We start from the raw sequence: 17,500 nt of genomic DNA, 5'->3' as shown, positions 1-17,500 counted from the left end.
CCTTGCTCAAGGGCACAGCAGCAGATTTTTTACCTTGTCGGCTCAGGGATTCAAACAAGCGACCTTTTGGTTAATGGCCCAAGGCTCTACCCTCTGGGCTACCTGCCTCCACTATACTATAACGTTGTTCTGTGGTTTCAGGTCTGTTCACCAGTGAGTTGCTGCATCAGGAGCAGGAGCAGGCCAGACTAGCCGAGGCCAGAAAGATCAGCGTGGTCAACGTGAACCCAACCAACATACGACCTCACAGTGACACGCCTGAGATACGCAAATACAAGAAGCGCTTCAACTCTGAGATACTGTGTGCTGCTCTCTGGGGTAAGAAACCCCAGGTATTCTCACACACATGTGAACACATACACACATGCAAAGTCTCTCACACACATGAATGCACATGCACTTATGTAACTCACTCGTGTGTATTCCCACATGCACACTGACGATGAATAATCCATCTCTGTCTCGCTCTTTTCCCTCTCTCTGTCTCTTTGAAACTCTCCCCTCTCTCTCTCTCTCCCCTCTCTCTCTCTCCCCCCCCCCCCCTCTCTCTCTCTCTCTCTCTCTCTCTCTCTCTCTCTCTCTCATCTCTCTCTCTCTCTCTCTCTCTCTCTCTCTCTCTCTCTCTCTCTCTCTCTCTCTCTCTCTCTCTCCCCTCTCTCTCTCTCTATCCCATCTCTCTCCCCCATCTCTCTCTATCCCATCTCTCTCTCTCTCTCTCTCTCTCTCTCTCTCTCTCCCCTCTCTCTCCCATCTCTCTCTCTCTCCCCTCTCTCTCTCTCATCTCTCTCTCTCTCTCCTCTCTCCCCTCTCTCTCCCATCTCTCTCTCTCTCTCCCCTCTCTCTCCCATCTCTCTCTCTCTCCCCTCTCTCTCTCTCTGTCTCTTTGAAACTCTCTCCTCTCTCTCTCTCTGTCTCTCTAGGTGTGAACCTGCTGGTGGGGACAGAGAATGGTTTGATGTTGCTTGACCGTAGCGGTCAGGGGAAGGTCTATAACCTAATAACCAGGAGACGCTTCCTACAGATGGATGTCCTGGAGGGACTTAATGTCCTGGTTACTATATCAGGTATTACCGACTGACCGTGGTAGGACCATTACATAACCGCAACATGACCACAGAGGGAGAACATTGCTCTGTTAGTTAAAGAACTGGAGGCATGTAGAACATCTCTGTTCTGATAAAGAGACATCTCTGTTCTCTCTCTCTCTTTCTCTCTGTCGCTGTCTCTCTCTCTGTCTCTCTCTCTTCCTCTCTCCTGTCCTCTCTCTCTCCCCTCCCTCCATCTCTCCCCCTCCCAGGGAAGAAGAATAAGCTGCGTGTGTACTACCTGTCCTGGCTGAGGAACAGGATATTACACAACGACCCAGAGGTGGAGAAGAAGCAGGGCTGGGTCACTGTGGGAGAGCTGGAGGGCTGCGTACACTACAAAGTCGGTACGGAACTCTCTCTCCTCTCTCTCTGTGTGTCTGTGTCTGTGTGTGTGTGTGTGTGTGTGTGTGTGTGTGTGTGTGTGTGTGTGTGTGTGTGTGTGTGTGTGTGTGTGTGTGTGTGTGTGTGAGACGGACCCTCCTTTGTGTGTGTTTTGCCATCTATTCTGTGTTTGTTGCCGTCTCTTCTGTGTGTGTTATTGACTCTCTTCTGTGTGTGTTATTGACTCTCTCCTGTGTGTGTTATTGACTCTCTTGTGTGTGTTATTGACTCTCTTCTGTGTGTGTTGTTGACTCTCTTGTGTGTGTGTTATTGACTCTCTTGTGTGTGTGTTATTGACTCTCTCCTGTGTGTGTTGTTGACTCTCTTGTGTGTGTGTTGTTGACTCTCATCTATGTGTGTTATTGACTCTCTTCTGTGTGTGTTATTGACTCTCTTCTGTGTGTGTTATTGACTCTCTTGTGTGTGTGTTATTGACTCTCTCCTGTGTGTGTTATTGACTCTCTTCTGTGTGTGTTATTGACTCTCTTGTGTGTGTGTTATTGACTCTCTTCTGTGTGTGTTGTTGACTCTCATCTATGTGTATTATTGACTCTCTTCTGTGTGTGTTATTGACTCTCTTCTGTGTGTGTTATTGACTCTTTTCTGTGTGTGTTATTGACTCTTCTGTGTGTGTTATTGACTCTCTTCTGTGTGTGTTATTGACTCTCTTGTGTGTGTGTTGTTGACTCTCTTCTGTGTGTGTTATTGACTCTCTTCTGTGTGTGTTGTTGACTCTCTTGTGTGTGTGTTGTTGACTCTCTCCTGTGTGTGTTGTTGACTCTCTTCTGTGTGTGTTATTGACTCTCTTCTGTGTGTGTTGTTGACTCTCTTGTGTGTGTTATTGACTCTCTTCTGTGTGTGTTGTTGACTCTCTTCTGTGTGTGTTATTGACTCTCTTCTGTGTGTGTTATTGACTCTCTCCTGTGTGTGTTATTGACTCTCTCCTGTGTGTGTTATTGACTCTCTCCTGTGTGTGTTATTGACTCTCTCCTGTGTGTGTTATTGACTCTCTTGTGTGTGTGTTATTGACTCTCTCCTGTGTGTGTTGTTGACTCTCTTGTGTGTGTGTTATTGACTCTCTTCTGTGTGTGTTATTGACTCTCTCCTGTGTGTGTTATTGACTCTCTCCTGTGTGTGTTATTGACTCTCTCCTGTGTGTGTTGTTGACTCTCTTGTGTGTGTGTTGTTGACTCTCTCCTGTGTGTGTTGTTGACTCTCTTGTGTGTGTGTTGTTGACTCTCATCTATGTGTGTTATTGACTCTCTTCTGTGTGTGTTATTGACTCTCTTCTGTGTGTGTTATTGACTCTCTTGTGTGTGTGTTATTGACTCTCTCCTGTGTGTGTTATTGACTCTCTTCTGTGTGTGTTATTGACTCTCTTGTGTGTGTGTTATTGACTATCTTCTGTGTGTGTTATTGACTCTCTCCTGTGTGTGTTGTTGACTCTCTTCTGTGTGTGTTATTGACTCTCTTGTGTGTGTGTTATTGACTCTCTTCTGTGTGTGTTATTGACTCTCTCCTGTGTGTGTTGTTGACTCTCTTCTGTGTGTGTTATTGACTCTCTCCTGTGTGTGTTGTTGACTCTCTTCTGTGTGTGTTATTGACTCTCTTCTGTGTGTGTTATTGACTCTCTTCTGTGTGTGTTATTGACTCTCTCCTGTGTGTGTTATTGACTCTCTTCTGTGTGTGTTGTTGACTCTCTTCTGTGTGTGTTATTGACTCTCTTCTGTGTGTGTTGTTGACTCTCTCCTGTGTGTGTTGTTGACTCTCTTCTGTGTGTGTTGTTGACTCTCTCCTGTGTGTGTTATTGACTCTCTTCTGTGTGTGTGTTATTGACTCTCTCCTGTGTGTGTTATTGACTCTCTCCTGTGTGTGTTATTGACTCTCTTGTGTGTGTGTTATTGACTCTCTCCTGTGTGTGTTATTGACTCTCTCCTGTGTGTGTTATTGACTCTCTTCTGTGTGTGTTATTGACTCTCTTGTGTGTGTGTTATTGACTCTCTCCTGTGTGTGTTATTGACTCTCTTGTGTGTGTGTTATTGACTCTCTCCTGTGTGTGTTATTGACTCTCTCCTGTGTGTGTTATTGACTCTCTTCTGTGTGTGTTGTTGACTCTCTTGTGTGTGTGTTATTGACTCTCTCCTGTGTGTGTTGTTGACTCTCTCCTGTGTGTGTTATTGACTCTCTTCTGTGTGTGTTGTTGACTCTCTTCTGTGTGTGTTGTTGACTCTCTCCTGTGTGTGTTGTTGACTCTCTCCTGTGTGTGTTGTTGACTCTCTTCTGTGTGTGTTGTTTCCAGTAAAGTACGAGAGGATCAAGTTCCTGGTGATCGCTCAGAAGAACGCAGTGGAGATCTATGCCTGGGCCCCCAAACCCTACCACAAGTTCATGGCCTTCAAGGTAACTCACACACCGGGTTGAGATGTGATGTTGTAGTTAGGTAGACATCTTGGAAGTACAGGGACTCCTTGAGAGAAATGTTGCACCGTTGTCTGTGACAATACTATGGGGTTTGTCACGTTGTTTGATACTAGTTACTCTGAGGTCAATAGTAACACCTCTCTCTCTCTCCCCCCACCTCTTAGTCGTTCACTGACCTGCAGCACCGCCCTCAGCTGGTTGACCTGACGGTGGAGGAGGGGCAGAGGTTAAAGGTCATCTACGGCTCCAGCCTGGGCTTCCATGTCATCGACGTCGACTCTGGCAACCCTTACGACATCTACGTCCCCTCACACGTAAGTCTGTGTGTGGTGTGATATGTAGTGCAGGGATATAGCCAGTATATAACCATTATCTCTCTGTCTGTCTATAGATTCAGACCCAGGTGACTCCCCATGCCATCGTGATTCTTCCTAAGACAGACGGGATGGAGATGTTGTTGTGTTATGAAGATGAGGGAGTGTACGTCAATACCTACGGACGCATCACTAAAGACGTCGTGCTGCAGTGGGGAGAGATGCCTACTTCTGTTGGTGAGTGTGGTGTGGGTGTTTGGGTGTGTGTGTGTTGGTGAGTGTGGTGTGGGTGTTTGGGTGTGTGTGTGTTGGTGTGTGGGTGTGGGTGTTTGGGTGTGTGTGTGAGCTCAGCTTTGTTTTAGGCCTGTGGGAACTTGTTTAGGTTCGTGTAAAGTTTAATCAGATTCAATCTCAACTCTCTTGTGTTCTTTCTGTCTCATGCTCTCTCCTTCTGTTTCTTTCCCTCTTTATCTCTCTCTTTCTCTCTTTATCTCTCTCTCTTTATCTCTATCTCTCTCTCTTTCTCTCTTTATCTCTCTCTCTTTATCTCTATCTCTCTCTCTTTCTCTCTTTATCTCTCTCTCTTTCTCTCTCTCTCTGTATCTCTTTATCTCTCTCTCTTTCTCTCTCTCTCTTTGTCTCTTTTTCTCTCTCTTTCTGTTTCTTTCCCTCTCTCTTTCTATCCTTGCTCCTCCAGCCTATATCCACTCTAGCCAGATCATGGGCTGGGGGGAGAAGGCCATAGAGATCAGGTCTGTGGAGACAGGACACCTGGACGGGGTCTTCATGCACAAGAGAGCCCAGAGACTCAAGTTCCTGTGTGAGAGGAATGACAAGGTAAACAACATGAGCGCACACACACACACATTCATATTCTCTATTGCCTGCAACAATCATGTCTTCTAATGCTGTTTGTGTGTGTGTGTGTGTGTGTGTGTGTGTGTGTGTGTGTGTGTGTGTGTGTGTGTGTGTGTGTGTGTGTGTGTGTGTGTGTGTGTGTGTGTGTGTGTGTGTGTGTGTGTGTGTGTGTGTGTGTGTGTGTGTGTGTGTGTATGTCTAGGTGTTCTTTGCGTCGGTGAGGTCTGGAGGCAGCAGTCAGGTCTTCTTCATGACTCTCAACCGTAGCTCCATGATGAACTGGTGAAACTAACTCCTCCCACTGTCTTCCCATTGGCCTGCTCAGCTGTCCATCACGGGCCAAAGCTAATTTCATAAGCCAATTAAAACAATGGTCCAAGAGAATCAAATCGCACCCTGAATCAAACAAGTGAATTGAAAAATAGGAGTCCAACACTGAATCAATCGAACGCTGAGAGAATCAAATATCAAATCAGTGTGAAAGAATTGAATTGTAAATGAATCAAGCTCTGAGAAAATCAAACTTGAAGACATTGAAACACTGAGAGACTACAACACTGTAACAGACTTAATGGACTATAAAGATTAAAATAATAAAAAGATACATGACTATTAAGAAGAGGAGTCTGAAGGTAGAGGAGTGTTTGGATCAACGGAGGCGCTGGTTTCCCGGTTTTCCAAGATCTCGACTACCGTCTGTGGAGATGAACCGGTACTTCCGGATCCTAATCTTTCTTTCTCTCCTCCCCTTCACCTTTCACTTCCCCTCTCTCTCTCGACCACTCCACCCCTCTTCTCTAAAATATCAGCTATGTCCCTTTAAAACAAAATCACAGCCTCTGTCTCCCTCCTCTTCTCCATTCCTCCTTTCCTCTTCTCCTCCCATCCCTCTCTCCACTCTGAAGTCTTTCAATTCTCAAGGTGCTGCATCAGATAAACTGTAATGTTATAAAATAAATAAAATAATAACATTCTGCTGTTTACTAGAAATATGCTTTCATTCTGTCTTTTAAATAACACATTGTTCAAGTTTTGTTTCTTGTCTATTTCGGTACTTTAAAATGACTTTTGAATTGTAATGTTTAAGAGCTTGATAACTTGCACAGCACACGGCTAGTTTCTGTCGTTCAGTTTGTGTGTTTTATTTTATGCTGAAATGCCAGAGAAAAACCTAATTCAACTGAGAATCATTTGAGAATTGTCTGAGAATTAACCACTCTGTGTCTGTCTGTCTTATCTGTCTCTGTGTGTAAAGAATGATTGTGTAAAGCTGTGTCCCACCTGATTGTGACTCCTTCCTGTTTGTACAGTGCCTAGCATGATGAAGCCAACTGATTTATCTACCGTTGTTTTGTTCACGCTTTTCTGTTGCTTTACCATTTTATTTGAACACTTTGGTAGCATCTTGTCCTTAGATTAAACTAGATAATTTCATCGTAAACAACTTAATTTATAAAAAAAAATAATAATGTTTAAGAGCTTTTATGATATACATTAGCATTTCTGAAAACAAAGACGAGAACATCTGAAGCTGTTGTCCTTAATGAAATGCTGTAGAACTCCATTACCCAGAATGCAACGGTTCTGTAAGGTGTGAGTGGGTCATGGATGCATATGTGACTACAAACACATTCATCCAAAAAACATTACATTCACCGAGACCCACTCCCTCAAATTACAAACAAGTGTAGGGGCGACACTTTTGTCCGGAAATTAAACTTCCAGCTCATTTAAATGTCATGCTTAAATTACTGTTATGGAGGCAGGTTGCTTTTAGGAATGTTAGCAATAAAGAGCTGTGCTGATTGAACTAGTGTGTGTGTGTGTGTGTGTGTGTGTGTGTGTGTGTGTGTGTGTGTGTGTGTGTGTGTGTGTGTGTGTGTGTGTGTGTGTGTGTGTGTGTGAGAGAGGTGTTGGGTGTATCACTCTCTCTATCTGGTGAACAGACTGCTGATCACTACTGTTGGACTCTGTCTTTAAAAGAAAAACTCTAGACCTCTTTGTTTCTGAACGACAAACTCATCACTAATGTTTTGGTTTCTATGTTTTGTAAAACAGAAAAATAAATGATACTAGAACATTATTCCGTTTTTTAAAAACGTATTTTTGTTTAGATTCTGTGTGTGTGTGTGTGTGTGTAGGGGTTGCAGTGTAAGTTATCAGCTGAGGCCACCGACCCTCAGACTTTGTCCCTGTAGAAGGTATATCATTAACTCTACCTAATACTGTCCCTCCCTGTGTGTGTGTGTGTGTGTGTGTTATACCTTCCCCCTCATTTAGAGCCAATGTGCTGAGCTCAGGATGACCAGGGTGTGTGTGAACAGTGGACACCAGCCCAGAGACTGTGTACGTGTGTGTGTTCACTATCACAGAGTTTGAGTTTAACCACCATGAAAACAGGGTGACAAACACAGCCTAAGACAGTGTGTTAGGCACCATGTGTGATGTTAATGATGTTAATGACATGAATGATAAACGGCCAACAGTAAGGTGTACAGATAGAGAGGTGCTGTGCTCCGGTGTGTCTTTCTGTCCCCTGCCGTGTGTATGTGGAGATGAGTGCATGGACACAGCGTGATCCCAGCGATTGATGATTACCCTGCTGTGTGTGTGTGTGATCAGGTCGTGTTGTTGGAGCTGGTGCGAAGACTCTGAACCCTGTCATGGAGTCGGGAAAGGTAAGATCTCCGTACACTTTTACACACTCTAGCTCTCACACACACACACGCTCGTTTTGAGGTATCTAATCCATTTACTAAACAAACGTTGGAGCCAAGCTGTTGGTTTTATAATATAGTAAAAGTTCCTACTGTTCAATACTGACTGACCGATGCTCTGTAGCTGCACACAAGGACATGAGTGTGTGTATGTGTGAGAGTGTGTGTGTGCATCGTGTGTGCATCGTGTGTCATGATTAAATCGAGGGAGAGTACCATTGATTTGACAGTTCATTTGTTGATGGCATGAGAGAGCTGGTTATATCAGTGATCTATCTGTTTTTTTAGTTCTGACAGAAACACATCTGTAAACAGGAACAGCAGCAAGCAGTATGTGTTTAATTCCATCATTGACACACCTTTATGACTTTGTTAGGGGGCAGAGCAGCTTTAATATTACAGACAGATTGTAGCTTCTATCATTGTAATTGTCTGCATCATTTCCAATCCCCCATATACAGTGGGGAGAACAAGTATTTGATACACTGCCGATTTTGCAGGTTTTCCTACTTACAAAGCATGTAGAGGTCTGTAATTTTTATCATAGGTACACTTCAACTATGAGAGACGGAATCTAAAACAAAAATCCAGAAAATCACATTGTATGATTTTTAAGTAATTAATTTGCATTTTATTGCATGACATAAGTATTTGATCACCTACCAACCAGTAAGAATTCCAGCTCTCACAGACCTGTTAGTTTTTCTTTAAGAAGCCCTCCTGTTCTCCACTCATTACCTGTATTAACTGCACCTGTTTGAACTCGTTACCTGTACAAAAGACACCTGTCCACACACTCAATCAAACAGATTCCAACCTCTCCACAATGGCCAAGACCAGAGAGCTGTGTAAGGACATCAGGGACAAAATTGTAGACCTACACAAGGCTGGGATGGGCTACAGGACAATAGGCAAGCAGCTTGGTGAGAAGGCAACAACTGTTGGCGCAATTATTAGAAAATGGAAGAAGTTCAAGATGACGGTCAATCACCCTCGGTCTGGGGCTCCATGCAAGATCTCACCTCGTGGGGCATCAATGATCATGAGGAAGGTGAGGGATCAGCCCAGAGCTACACGGCAGGACCTGGTCAATGACCTGAAGAGAGCTGGGACCACAGTCTCAAAGAAAACCATTAGTAACACACTACGCCGTCATGGATTAAAATCCTGCAGCGCACGCAAGGTCCCCCTGCTCAAGCCAGCGCATGTCCAGGCCCGTCTGAAGTTTGCCAATGACCATCTGGATGATCCAGAGGAGAAATGGGAGGAGGTCATGTGGTCTGATGAGACAAAATAGAGCTTTTTGGTCTAAACTCCACTCGCCGTGTTTGGAAGAAGACGAAGGATGAGTACAACCCCAAGAACACCATCCCAACCGTGAAGCATGGAGGTGGAAACATAATTCTTTGGGGATGCTTTTCTGCAAAGGGGACAGGACGACTGCACCGTATTGAGGGGAGGATGGATGGGGCCATATATCGCGAGATCTTGGCCAACAACCTCCTTCCCTCAGTAAGAGCATTGAAGATGGGTCGTGGCTGGGTCTTCCAGCATGACAACGACCCGAAACACACAGCCAGGGCAACTAAGGAGTTACCTGTATAAGAAGCATCTCAAGGTCCTGGAGTGGCCTAGCCAGTCTCCAGACCTGAACCCAATAGAAAATCTTTGGAGGGAGCTGAAAGTCCGTATTGCCCAGTGACAGCCCCGAAACCTGAAGGATCTGGAGAAGGTCTGTATGGAGGAGTGGGCCAAAATCCCTGCTGCAGTGTGTGCAAACCTGGTCAAGAACTACAGGAAACGTATGATCTCTGTAATTGCAAACAAAGGTTTCTGTACCAAATATTAAGTTCTGCTTTTCTGATGTATCAAATACTTATGTCATGCAATAAAATGCAAATTAATTACTTAAAAATCATACAATGTGATTTTCTGGATTTTTGTTTTAGATTTGTTTTAGATTCTCACAGTTGAAGTGTACCTATGATAAAAATTACAGACCTCTACATGCTTTGTAAGTAGGAAAACCTGCAAAATCGGCAGTGTATCAAATACTTGTTCTCCCCACTGTATATATTTTTTGCAAATATATATTTTCAAAATATATTTTCCTTTATTATTTTCCCCTAACCCTACCACCCCTCCCCTAATTGGAGTAAACTAATGGAACACTTAGGCTTCTACTTCTATACTACATACATTTCACAGACAGTATATTTTACATTAGTTATCTTTTGTTTTTAGTCCCAGCCTTCAGATACAGTACCCTCAACCCCTCCCATCTATCTCTGAAGAACATCCAGTTTGGATTTCTAGCTGCCGTAGATTTTCCGCTGTGTGATGTTTCACAAAAGCTCTGAACCTTTCTATTCTCATAGTTTCTACAGATTGTAAATGAAAGATAAACACTTTTGATAAGAGTATTATTATATTATTGATCGATTGACTATGACTTATCAAATCACCCAGCAGTGCTATTTGCAGAGTTAGCTCCAAGTAAATGTAGCAATTGTTTAGCCATTCCTGAATCTGCGACCAAAAACAAGCTACATACAGTATGGGCAGTACAAGAACAAGTGAGATAATGATTCTGTCTCTTCGCAGTAAAATCTGCAGAGCTGGGATGGTCGTATCCCAATATATATAACATTCTACTGGTTGCAAGAATTTTCGATTATCATTTAAATGGAAAAACTCTACGTTTTGTGTCTCAGTTCATAGACCATGTGCCATGGAATTGGTACATCCAACTATTTTGCAACCTGTATGGAGCCGCGGTCAACATTTTGGTCCTCAAGTAAAACTGATGTACAGTTGAAGTCGGATGTTTACATACACCTTAGCCAAATACATTTAAACTCAGTTTGTCATAATTCCTGACATTTAATCCTAATAAAAATTCCCTGTCTAAAGTCAGTTAGGATCACCACTTCATTTTAAGAATGTGAAATGTCAGAATAATAGTAGAGAGAGTGATTTATTTCAGCTTTTATTTCTTTCATCACATTCCCAGTGGGCCAGAAGTTTACATACACTCAATTAGTATTTAGTAGCATTGCCTTTAAATTGTTTAACTTGGGTCAAACGTTTCGGGTAGCCTTCCACAAGCTTCCCACAATAGGTTGGGTGAATTTTGGCCCATTCCTCCTGACAGAGCTGGTGTAACTGAGTCAGGTTTCTAGGCCTCCCTGCTCGCACACGCTTTTTCAGTTCTGCCCACAAATGTTCTATAGGATTGAGGTCAGGGCTTTGTGATGGCCACTCCAATACCTTGACTTTGTTGTCCTTAAGCCATTTTGCCACAACTTTGGAAGTATGCTTGGGGTCATTGTCCATTTGGAAGACCCATTTGCGACCAAGCTTTAACTTCCTGACTGATGTCTTGAGATGTTGCTTCAATATATCCACATAATTTTCATTCCTCATGATGCCATCTATTTTGTGAAGTGCACCAGTCCCTCCTGCAGCAAAGCACCCCCACAACATGATGCTGCCACCCCGTGCTTCACGGTTGGGATGGTGTTCTTCGGCTTGCAAGCCTCCCCTTTTTCCTCCAAACATAACGATGGTCATTATGGCCAAACAGTTCTATTTTTGTTTTATCAGACCAGAGGACATTTGTTCAAAAAGTACAATCTTTGTCCCCATGTGTAGTTGCAAACCTTAGTCTGGCTTTTTTATGACAGTTTTTGAGCAGTGGCTTCTTCCTTGCTGAGTGGCCTTTCAGGTTATGTTGATATAGGACTCGTTTTACCGTGGATATAGATACTTTTGTACCTGTTTCCTCCAGCATCTTCACAAGGTCCTTTGCTGTTGTTCTGGGATAGATTTGCATTTTTCGCACCAAAGTACGTTCATTTCTAGGAGACAGAATGCGTCTCCTTCCTGAGCGGTATGACGGCTGCGTGGTCCCATGGTGTTTATACTTGCATACTATTGTTTGTACAGATGAACGTGGTACCTTCAGGCGTTTGGAAACTTCTCCCAAGGATGAACCAGACTTGTGGAGGTCTACAATTTCTTTTTAGGTCTTGGGTGATTTATTTTGATTTTCCCATGATGTCAAGCAAAGAGGCACTGAGTTTGAAGGTAGGCCTTGAAATACATCCACAGGTACACCTCCAATTGACTCAAATTATGTCAATTAGCCTATCAGAAGCTTCTAAAGCCATGACATCATTTTCTGGAATTTTCCAAGCTGTTTAAAGGCACAGTCAACTTAGTGTATGTAAACTTCTGACCCACTGGAATTGTGATACAGTGAATTATAAGTGAAATAATCTGTCTGTAAACAATTGTTGGAAAAATGACTTGTGTCATGCACAGAGTAGATGTCCCAAACCGACTTGCCAAAACTATAGTTTGTTAACAAGACATTTGTGGAGTGGTTGAACAATTTGTTTTAATGACTCCAACCTAAGTGTATGTAAACGTCCAACTTCAACTGTATTTTTGTATTCATTACATTTTTTTTTGTTTCCAATTTTGGTCTTTAATGCAGGGCCAACAAACAAGTTCCCTACCTTCTCCCTACCTTTCCACTTGCCTCCTCCATTTTTGCGGTAATGCTGCAGTCAGTCGGTTGTAATTTTGGACAGAGCAGAAATGTCCATATATTTTTATTAACAGCATGTGTCACACACCTAATTCAACTAGTCACCTAAATATCAAGCCCTTGATTAGTTGAATCAGGAAACAGTAACACTGAGTAATGTGAAGATGTTCTGTTGCTCTGTTATAATCAGTATTTTACAGCAGGTGGGACTGCATGGTGCATTGAACTGGTTCCCTGCACACTAGCTCAGCGCATTACAGGCACCTTTTCATATTTGTGTGTCCTACAGCAGCTGACAGGCACTCTAGCCCTAGCAGTGTTTTCAGCAGTCTTGGGTTCTCTACAGTACGGATACAGCCTGGGCGTCATCAATGCGCCACAGAAGGTACACACACACACTGTTTATTTTAGTAATGAGTAAACAGCAAGTACTATTATAAACCTTTACTTTGTTTCCTAGGTGATCGAGCAGCATTATGGGCGGTCCCTGGGGGTGCTCCCTGAGGAGCCTCTCCTCCTATCAGAGAACGGTACAGGGACAGAAAAGCAGGAAGTGCATCCCTCTGTGGTCATGTATTGGTCTCTGTCTGTGTCGATCTTCTCCATCGGGGGCGTGGTGTCGTCCTTCCTGGTGGGCTTCATTGGAGACCTGAGAGGAAGGTGTGTGTGAGCATCCGAACCTCCCTCTTCCTCTATCTGTCTCAAGACGAAACTGAACGCGCTTGTGTGACTGACAGGGTTTGAAGTCGGGTCGTCTGTATGCCACAAGACTGTGTTAGCCCACTGAGCTAATGCCTATGCTGTCTGTGCAGGGTGAAGGGCATGTTGATGGTGAATGTGTTAGCAGTAATAGCAGGACTACTGATGGTGATGGCTAAGATGTGGAAACCCCACGTCATGGTCATCGCTGGACGATGTGTCATGGGATTCTACTGTGGTGAGTAATCAATACATGAAGTCACACACTACAGCACATCAGGAAGGAAGTGTTTGGCCCAGCTCTGTCCACTACATTCTTATCACTACAAGTGTGAACAAGGCTGGTACTGACGCTCTCTTCTCCCCCCTCCATCTCTCTCTCACTCTCAATTCAATTCAAGGGCTTTATTGGCATGGGAAACATATGTTAACATTGCCAAAGCAAGTGAAGTAGATAATAAACAAAAGTGAAAAATACAATAAAAATGAACAGTAAACACTACACTCACAAAAGTTCCAAAATAATAAAGACATTTCAAATGTCATATTACGTGCAAATAGTTAAAGTACAAAAAGGAAAATAAATAAACATAAATATGGGTTGTATTTACAATGGTGTTTGTTCTTCACTGGTTGCCCTTTTCTTGTGACAGCAGGTCACAAATCTTGCTGCTGTGATTGCACACATCACATTGGGCAGGATGTTAGGAAGTGCAGCTCAGTTTCCACCTCATTTTGTGGGCAGTGTGCACATAGCCTGTCTTCTCTTGAGAGCCAGGTTTGCCTAAGGCAACATTTCTCAAAAGCAAGGCTATGTTCACTGAGTCTGTACATACTCAAAGCTTACCTTAGGTTTGGGTCAGTCACAGTGGTCAGGTATTCTGCCACTGTGTGCTCTCTGTTTAGGGCCAAATAGCATTCTAGTTTGCTTAGTTTTTTTGTTAAGTCTTTCCAATGTGTCAAGTAATTATCTTTTTGTTTACTCTTGATTTGGTTGGGTCTAATTGTGTTGCTGTCCTGGGGCTCTGTGGGGTCTGTTTGTGAACAGAGCCCCAGGACCAGCTTGCTTAAGGGACTCTTCTCCAGGTTCATCTCTCTGTAGGGGATGGCTTTGTTATGGAAGGTTTGGGAATCATTTCCTTTTAGGTGGTTGTAGAATTGAATGGATATTTTCTGGATTTTGATAATTAGCAGGTATCGGCCTAATTCTGCTCTGCGTGCAATTTCTTGTGTTTTATGTTTACCTCTCTCTCCCCTTCTCCCTCTCTCTCCCCTTCTCCCTCTCTCTCTCCTTCTCTCTCTCTCTCCCCTTCTCCCTCTCTCTCTCCTTCTCTCTCTCTCTCTCTCTCTCTCTCTCACTCTCTCTCTCTCTCTCTCTCCTTCTCTCTCACCTTCTCTCTCTCTCTCTCTCTCTCTCTCTCTCTCTCTCTCTCTCTCTCTCTCTCTCTCTCTCTCTCTCTCTCTCTCTCAGGTCTGTCCTCAGGATTAGTTCCTATGTATATAGGGGAGATAGCTCCCATGGCCTACAGAGGAGCTCTGGGAACCTTACATCAACTGGCTATTGTTACTGGTATATTACTGAGTCAGGTAAGACCACACACACTGTCTGTCCTCTAATCTCTATCCCCCTGTCACTGACTGTCCTTTAACCTCTATCCTCCTGTCAATGTCTGTCCTTTAACCTCTATCCTCCTGTCAATGTATGTCCTTTAACCTCTATCCCCCTGTCAATGTCTGTCCTTTAACCTCTATCCCCCTGTCACTGACTGTCCTTTAACCTCTATCCTCCTGTCACTGACTGTCCTTTAACCTCTATCCCCCTGTCACTGACTGTCCTTTAACCTCTATCCTCCTGTCACTGACTGTCCTTTAACCTCTATCCTCCTGTCAATGTCTGTCCTTTAACCTCTATCCCCCTGTCACTGACTGTCCTTTAACCTCTATCCTCCTGTCAATGTCTGTCCTTTAACCTCTATCCTCCTGTCAATGTATGTCCTTTAATCTCTATCCTCCTGTCAATGTCTGTCCTCTAATCTCTATCCCCCTGTCAATGTCTGTCCTCTAATCTCTATCCCCCTGTCAATGTCTGTCCTTTAACCTCTATCCCCCTGTCACTGACTGTCCTTTAACCTCTATCCTCCTGTCAATGTCTGTCCTTTAATCTCTATCCTCCTGTCAATGTCTGTCCTTTAATCTCTATCCCCCTGTCTCTTTCTGTCATCTAATCTCTATCCCCCTGTCTCTCTCTTTGTCCGTTCCTAATCTCTGTCCCCCTGTCTCTGTCTGTGTTAGTCCCTAATCTCTGTCCCCCTGTCTCTCTCTGTGTCCGTCCCTAATCTCTGTCCCCCTGTCTCTCTCTGTGTCCGTCCCTAATCTCTGTCCCCCTGTCTCGCTCTGTGTCCGTCCCTAATCTCTGTCCCCCTGTCTCTCTCTGTGTCCGTCCCTAATCTCTGTCCCCCTGTCTCTCTCTGTGTCCGTCCCTAATTTCTGTCCCCCTGTCTCTCTCTGTGTTTGTCCCTAATCTCTGTCCCCCTGTCTCTCTCTGTGTCCGTCCCTAATTTCTGTCCCCCTGTCTCTCTCTGTGTTTGTCCCTAATCTCTGTCCCCCTGTCTCTCTCTGTGTCCGTCTCTAATCTCTGTCCCCCTGACTCTCTCTGTGTTCGTCCCTAATCTCTGTTCCCCTGTCTCTCTCTGTGTTTGTCTCTAATCTCTGTCCCCCTGACTCTCTCTGTGTTCGTCCCTAATCTCTGTTCCCCTGTCTCTCTCTGTGTCCGTCCCTAATCTCTGTCCCCCTGCCCCCCAGGTGCTAGGTCTAGAGTTCCTCCTGGGTAATGACTACTACTGGCCGCTGCTGCTGGGTCTGTCTGGAGCTCCTGCTGTGCTACAGTCTCTACTGTTGCCACTGTGTCCTGAGAGTCCCAGATACCTCTACATCAAGAGAGGCATGGTGGAGGAGGCCAAGAAGAGTATGTACTGTAGACATCTCAGCTCTCTCTTAGAAAATACAGTACCAGTCAAAAGTTTGGACACACCTACTCATTCAAGGCTTTTTCTTTATTTGTACTATTTTCTACATTGTATAATAATAGTGAAGACATCAAAACTATGAAATAACACATATGGAATCATGTAGCAACCAAAAAAGGGTTAAACAAAGAGATTGGCTACTTTGAGATTCTTCAAAGTAGCCACCCTTTGCCTTCATGACAGCTTTCCACACTTTTGGCATTCTCTCAACCAGCTTCATGAGGTAGTCACCTGGAATGCATTTCAATTAACAAGTCTGCCTTGTTAAAAGTTAATTTGTGGAATTTCTTTCCTTGTTAGTGCGTTTGAGCCAATCAGTTGTGTTGTGACAAGGTAGGGGTGGTATACAGAAGATAGCCCTATTTGGTAAAATATAAAGTCCATATCATGGCAAGAACAGCTCAAATAAGCAATGAGAAATGACAGTCCATCATTACTTTAAGACATGAAGGTCAGTCAATACGGAAAATTTCAAGAACTTTGAAAGTTTCCTCAAGTGCAGTCGCAAAAACCATCAAACGCTATGATGAAACTGGCTCTCATGAGGACCGCCACAGGAAAGGAAGATCCAGAGTTACATCTGCTGCAGAGGATAAGTTCATTTGTTACCAGCCTCAGAAATTGCAGCCCAAATAAATGCCTTACTGAGTTCAAGTAACAGACACATCTCAACATCAACTGTTCAGAGGAGACTGCGTGAATCAGGCCTTTGTGGTCAAATTGCTGCAAACCACTACTAAAGGACACCAATAAGAAGAAGAGACTTGCTTGGGACAAGAAACACGAGCAATGGACATTAGATTTTTGGTTCCAACCGCCGTGTCTTTGTGAGACGCAGAGTAGGTGAATGGATGATCTCCGCATGTGTACTTCCCACTGTGAAGCATGGAGGAGGAGGTGTGGGGGTGCTTTGCTGGTGACACTGTCTGTGATTCATTTAGAATTCAAGGCACACTTCACCAGCATGGCTACCACAGCATTCTGCAGTGAAACGCCATCCCATCTGGTTTGCACTTAGTGGGACTATCATTTGTTTTTCAACAGGACAATGACCCAACACACCTCCAGGCTGTGTAAGAACTATTTGACCAAGTAGGAGAGTGATGAAGTGCTGCATCAGATGACCTGGCCTCCCCAATCCCCTGACATCAACCCAATTGAGATGGTTTGGGATGAGTTGGACCGCAGAGTGAAGAAAAAGCAGCCAACAAGTGCTCAGCATATGTGGGAACTCCTGTTGGAAAAGACTGTTGGAAAAGCATTCCAGGTGAAGCTAGTTGAGAGAGTACAAAGAGTGTGCAAAGCTGTCATCAAGGCAAAGGGTGGCTACTTTGAAGAATCTAAAATCTAAAATATATTTGGATTTGTTTAAAACTTTTGTGGCTACTACATGTTATTTCATAGTTTTGATGTCTTCTCTATTATTCTACGATGTAGAAGA

The 17,500-nt window shown here is 43.9% G+C and overlaps 2 protein-coding genes across 2 annotated transcripts in view; both read left to right on the top strand.

Annotated features, from left to right (window-relative positions):
- LOC120033564 (traf2 and NCK-interacting protein kinase-like) overlaps positions 1-7,078 on the top strand; it is a 53,943-nt gene extending 46,865 nt beyond the window's left edge. Inside the window, exons 25-32 of the mRNA XM_038979964.1 lie at positions 142-318; positions 921-1,064; positions 1,298-1,432; positions 3,769-3,869; positions 4,055-4,204; positions 4,282-4,441; positions 4,902-5,041; positions 5,265-7,078. Coding sequence (XP_038835892.1) covers positions 142-318; positions 921-1,064; positions 1,298-1,432; positions 3,769-3,869; positions 4,055-4,204; positions 4,282-4,441; positions 4,902-5,041; positions 5,265-5,348 — 1,091 coding nt within the window. The 3' untranslated portion in view covers positions 5,349-7,078. The remainder of the gene's footprint in view (positions 1-141; positions 319-920; positions 1,065-1,297; positions 1,433-3,768; positions 3,870-4,054; positions 4,205-4,281; positions 4,442-4,901; positions 5,042-5,264) is intronic.
- Positions 7,079-7,559: 481 nt separating this feature from the next.
- LOC120033239 (solute carrier family 2, facilitated glucose transporter member 2-like) overlaps positions 7,560-17,500 on the top strand; it is a 10,274-nt gene continuing 333 nt past the window's right edge. The window contains exons 1-6 of the mRNA XM_038979519.1: positions 7,560-7,740; positions 12,624-12,719; positions 12,795-12,994; positions 13,147-13,271; positions 14,505-14,620; positions 15,836-15,998. Of these exons, the coding sequence (XP_038835447.1) occupies positions 7,726-7,740; positions 12,624-12,719; positions 12,795-12,994; positions 13,147-13,271; positions 14,505-14,620; positions 15,836-15,998 (715 nt within the window). The 5' untranslated portion in view covers positions 7,560-7,725. The remainder of the gene's footprint in view (positions 7,741-12,623; positions 12,720-12,794; positions 12,995-13,146; positions 13,272-14,504; positions 14,621-15,835; positions 15,999-17,500) is intronic.

This window comes from Salvelinus namaycush, chromosome 40, assembly GCF_016432855.1.
Source record: "Salvelinus namaycush isolate Seneca chromosome 40, SaNama_1.0, whole genome shotgun sequence".
In the NCBI taxonomy this organism is placed as follows: Eukaryota; Metazoa; Chordata; class Actinopteri; order Salmoniformes; family Salmonidae; genus Salvelinus; species Salvelinus namaycush.
The sequence above is the reverse complement of the archived record's forward strand: the minus strand, read 5'-3'. Positions and strand labels throughout refer to the sequence as shown.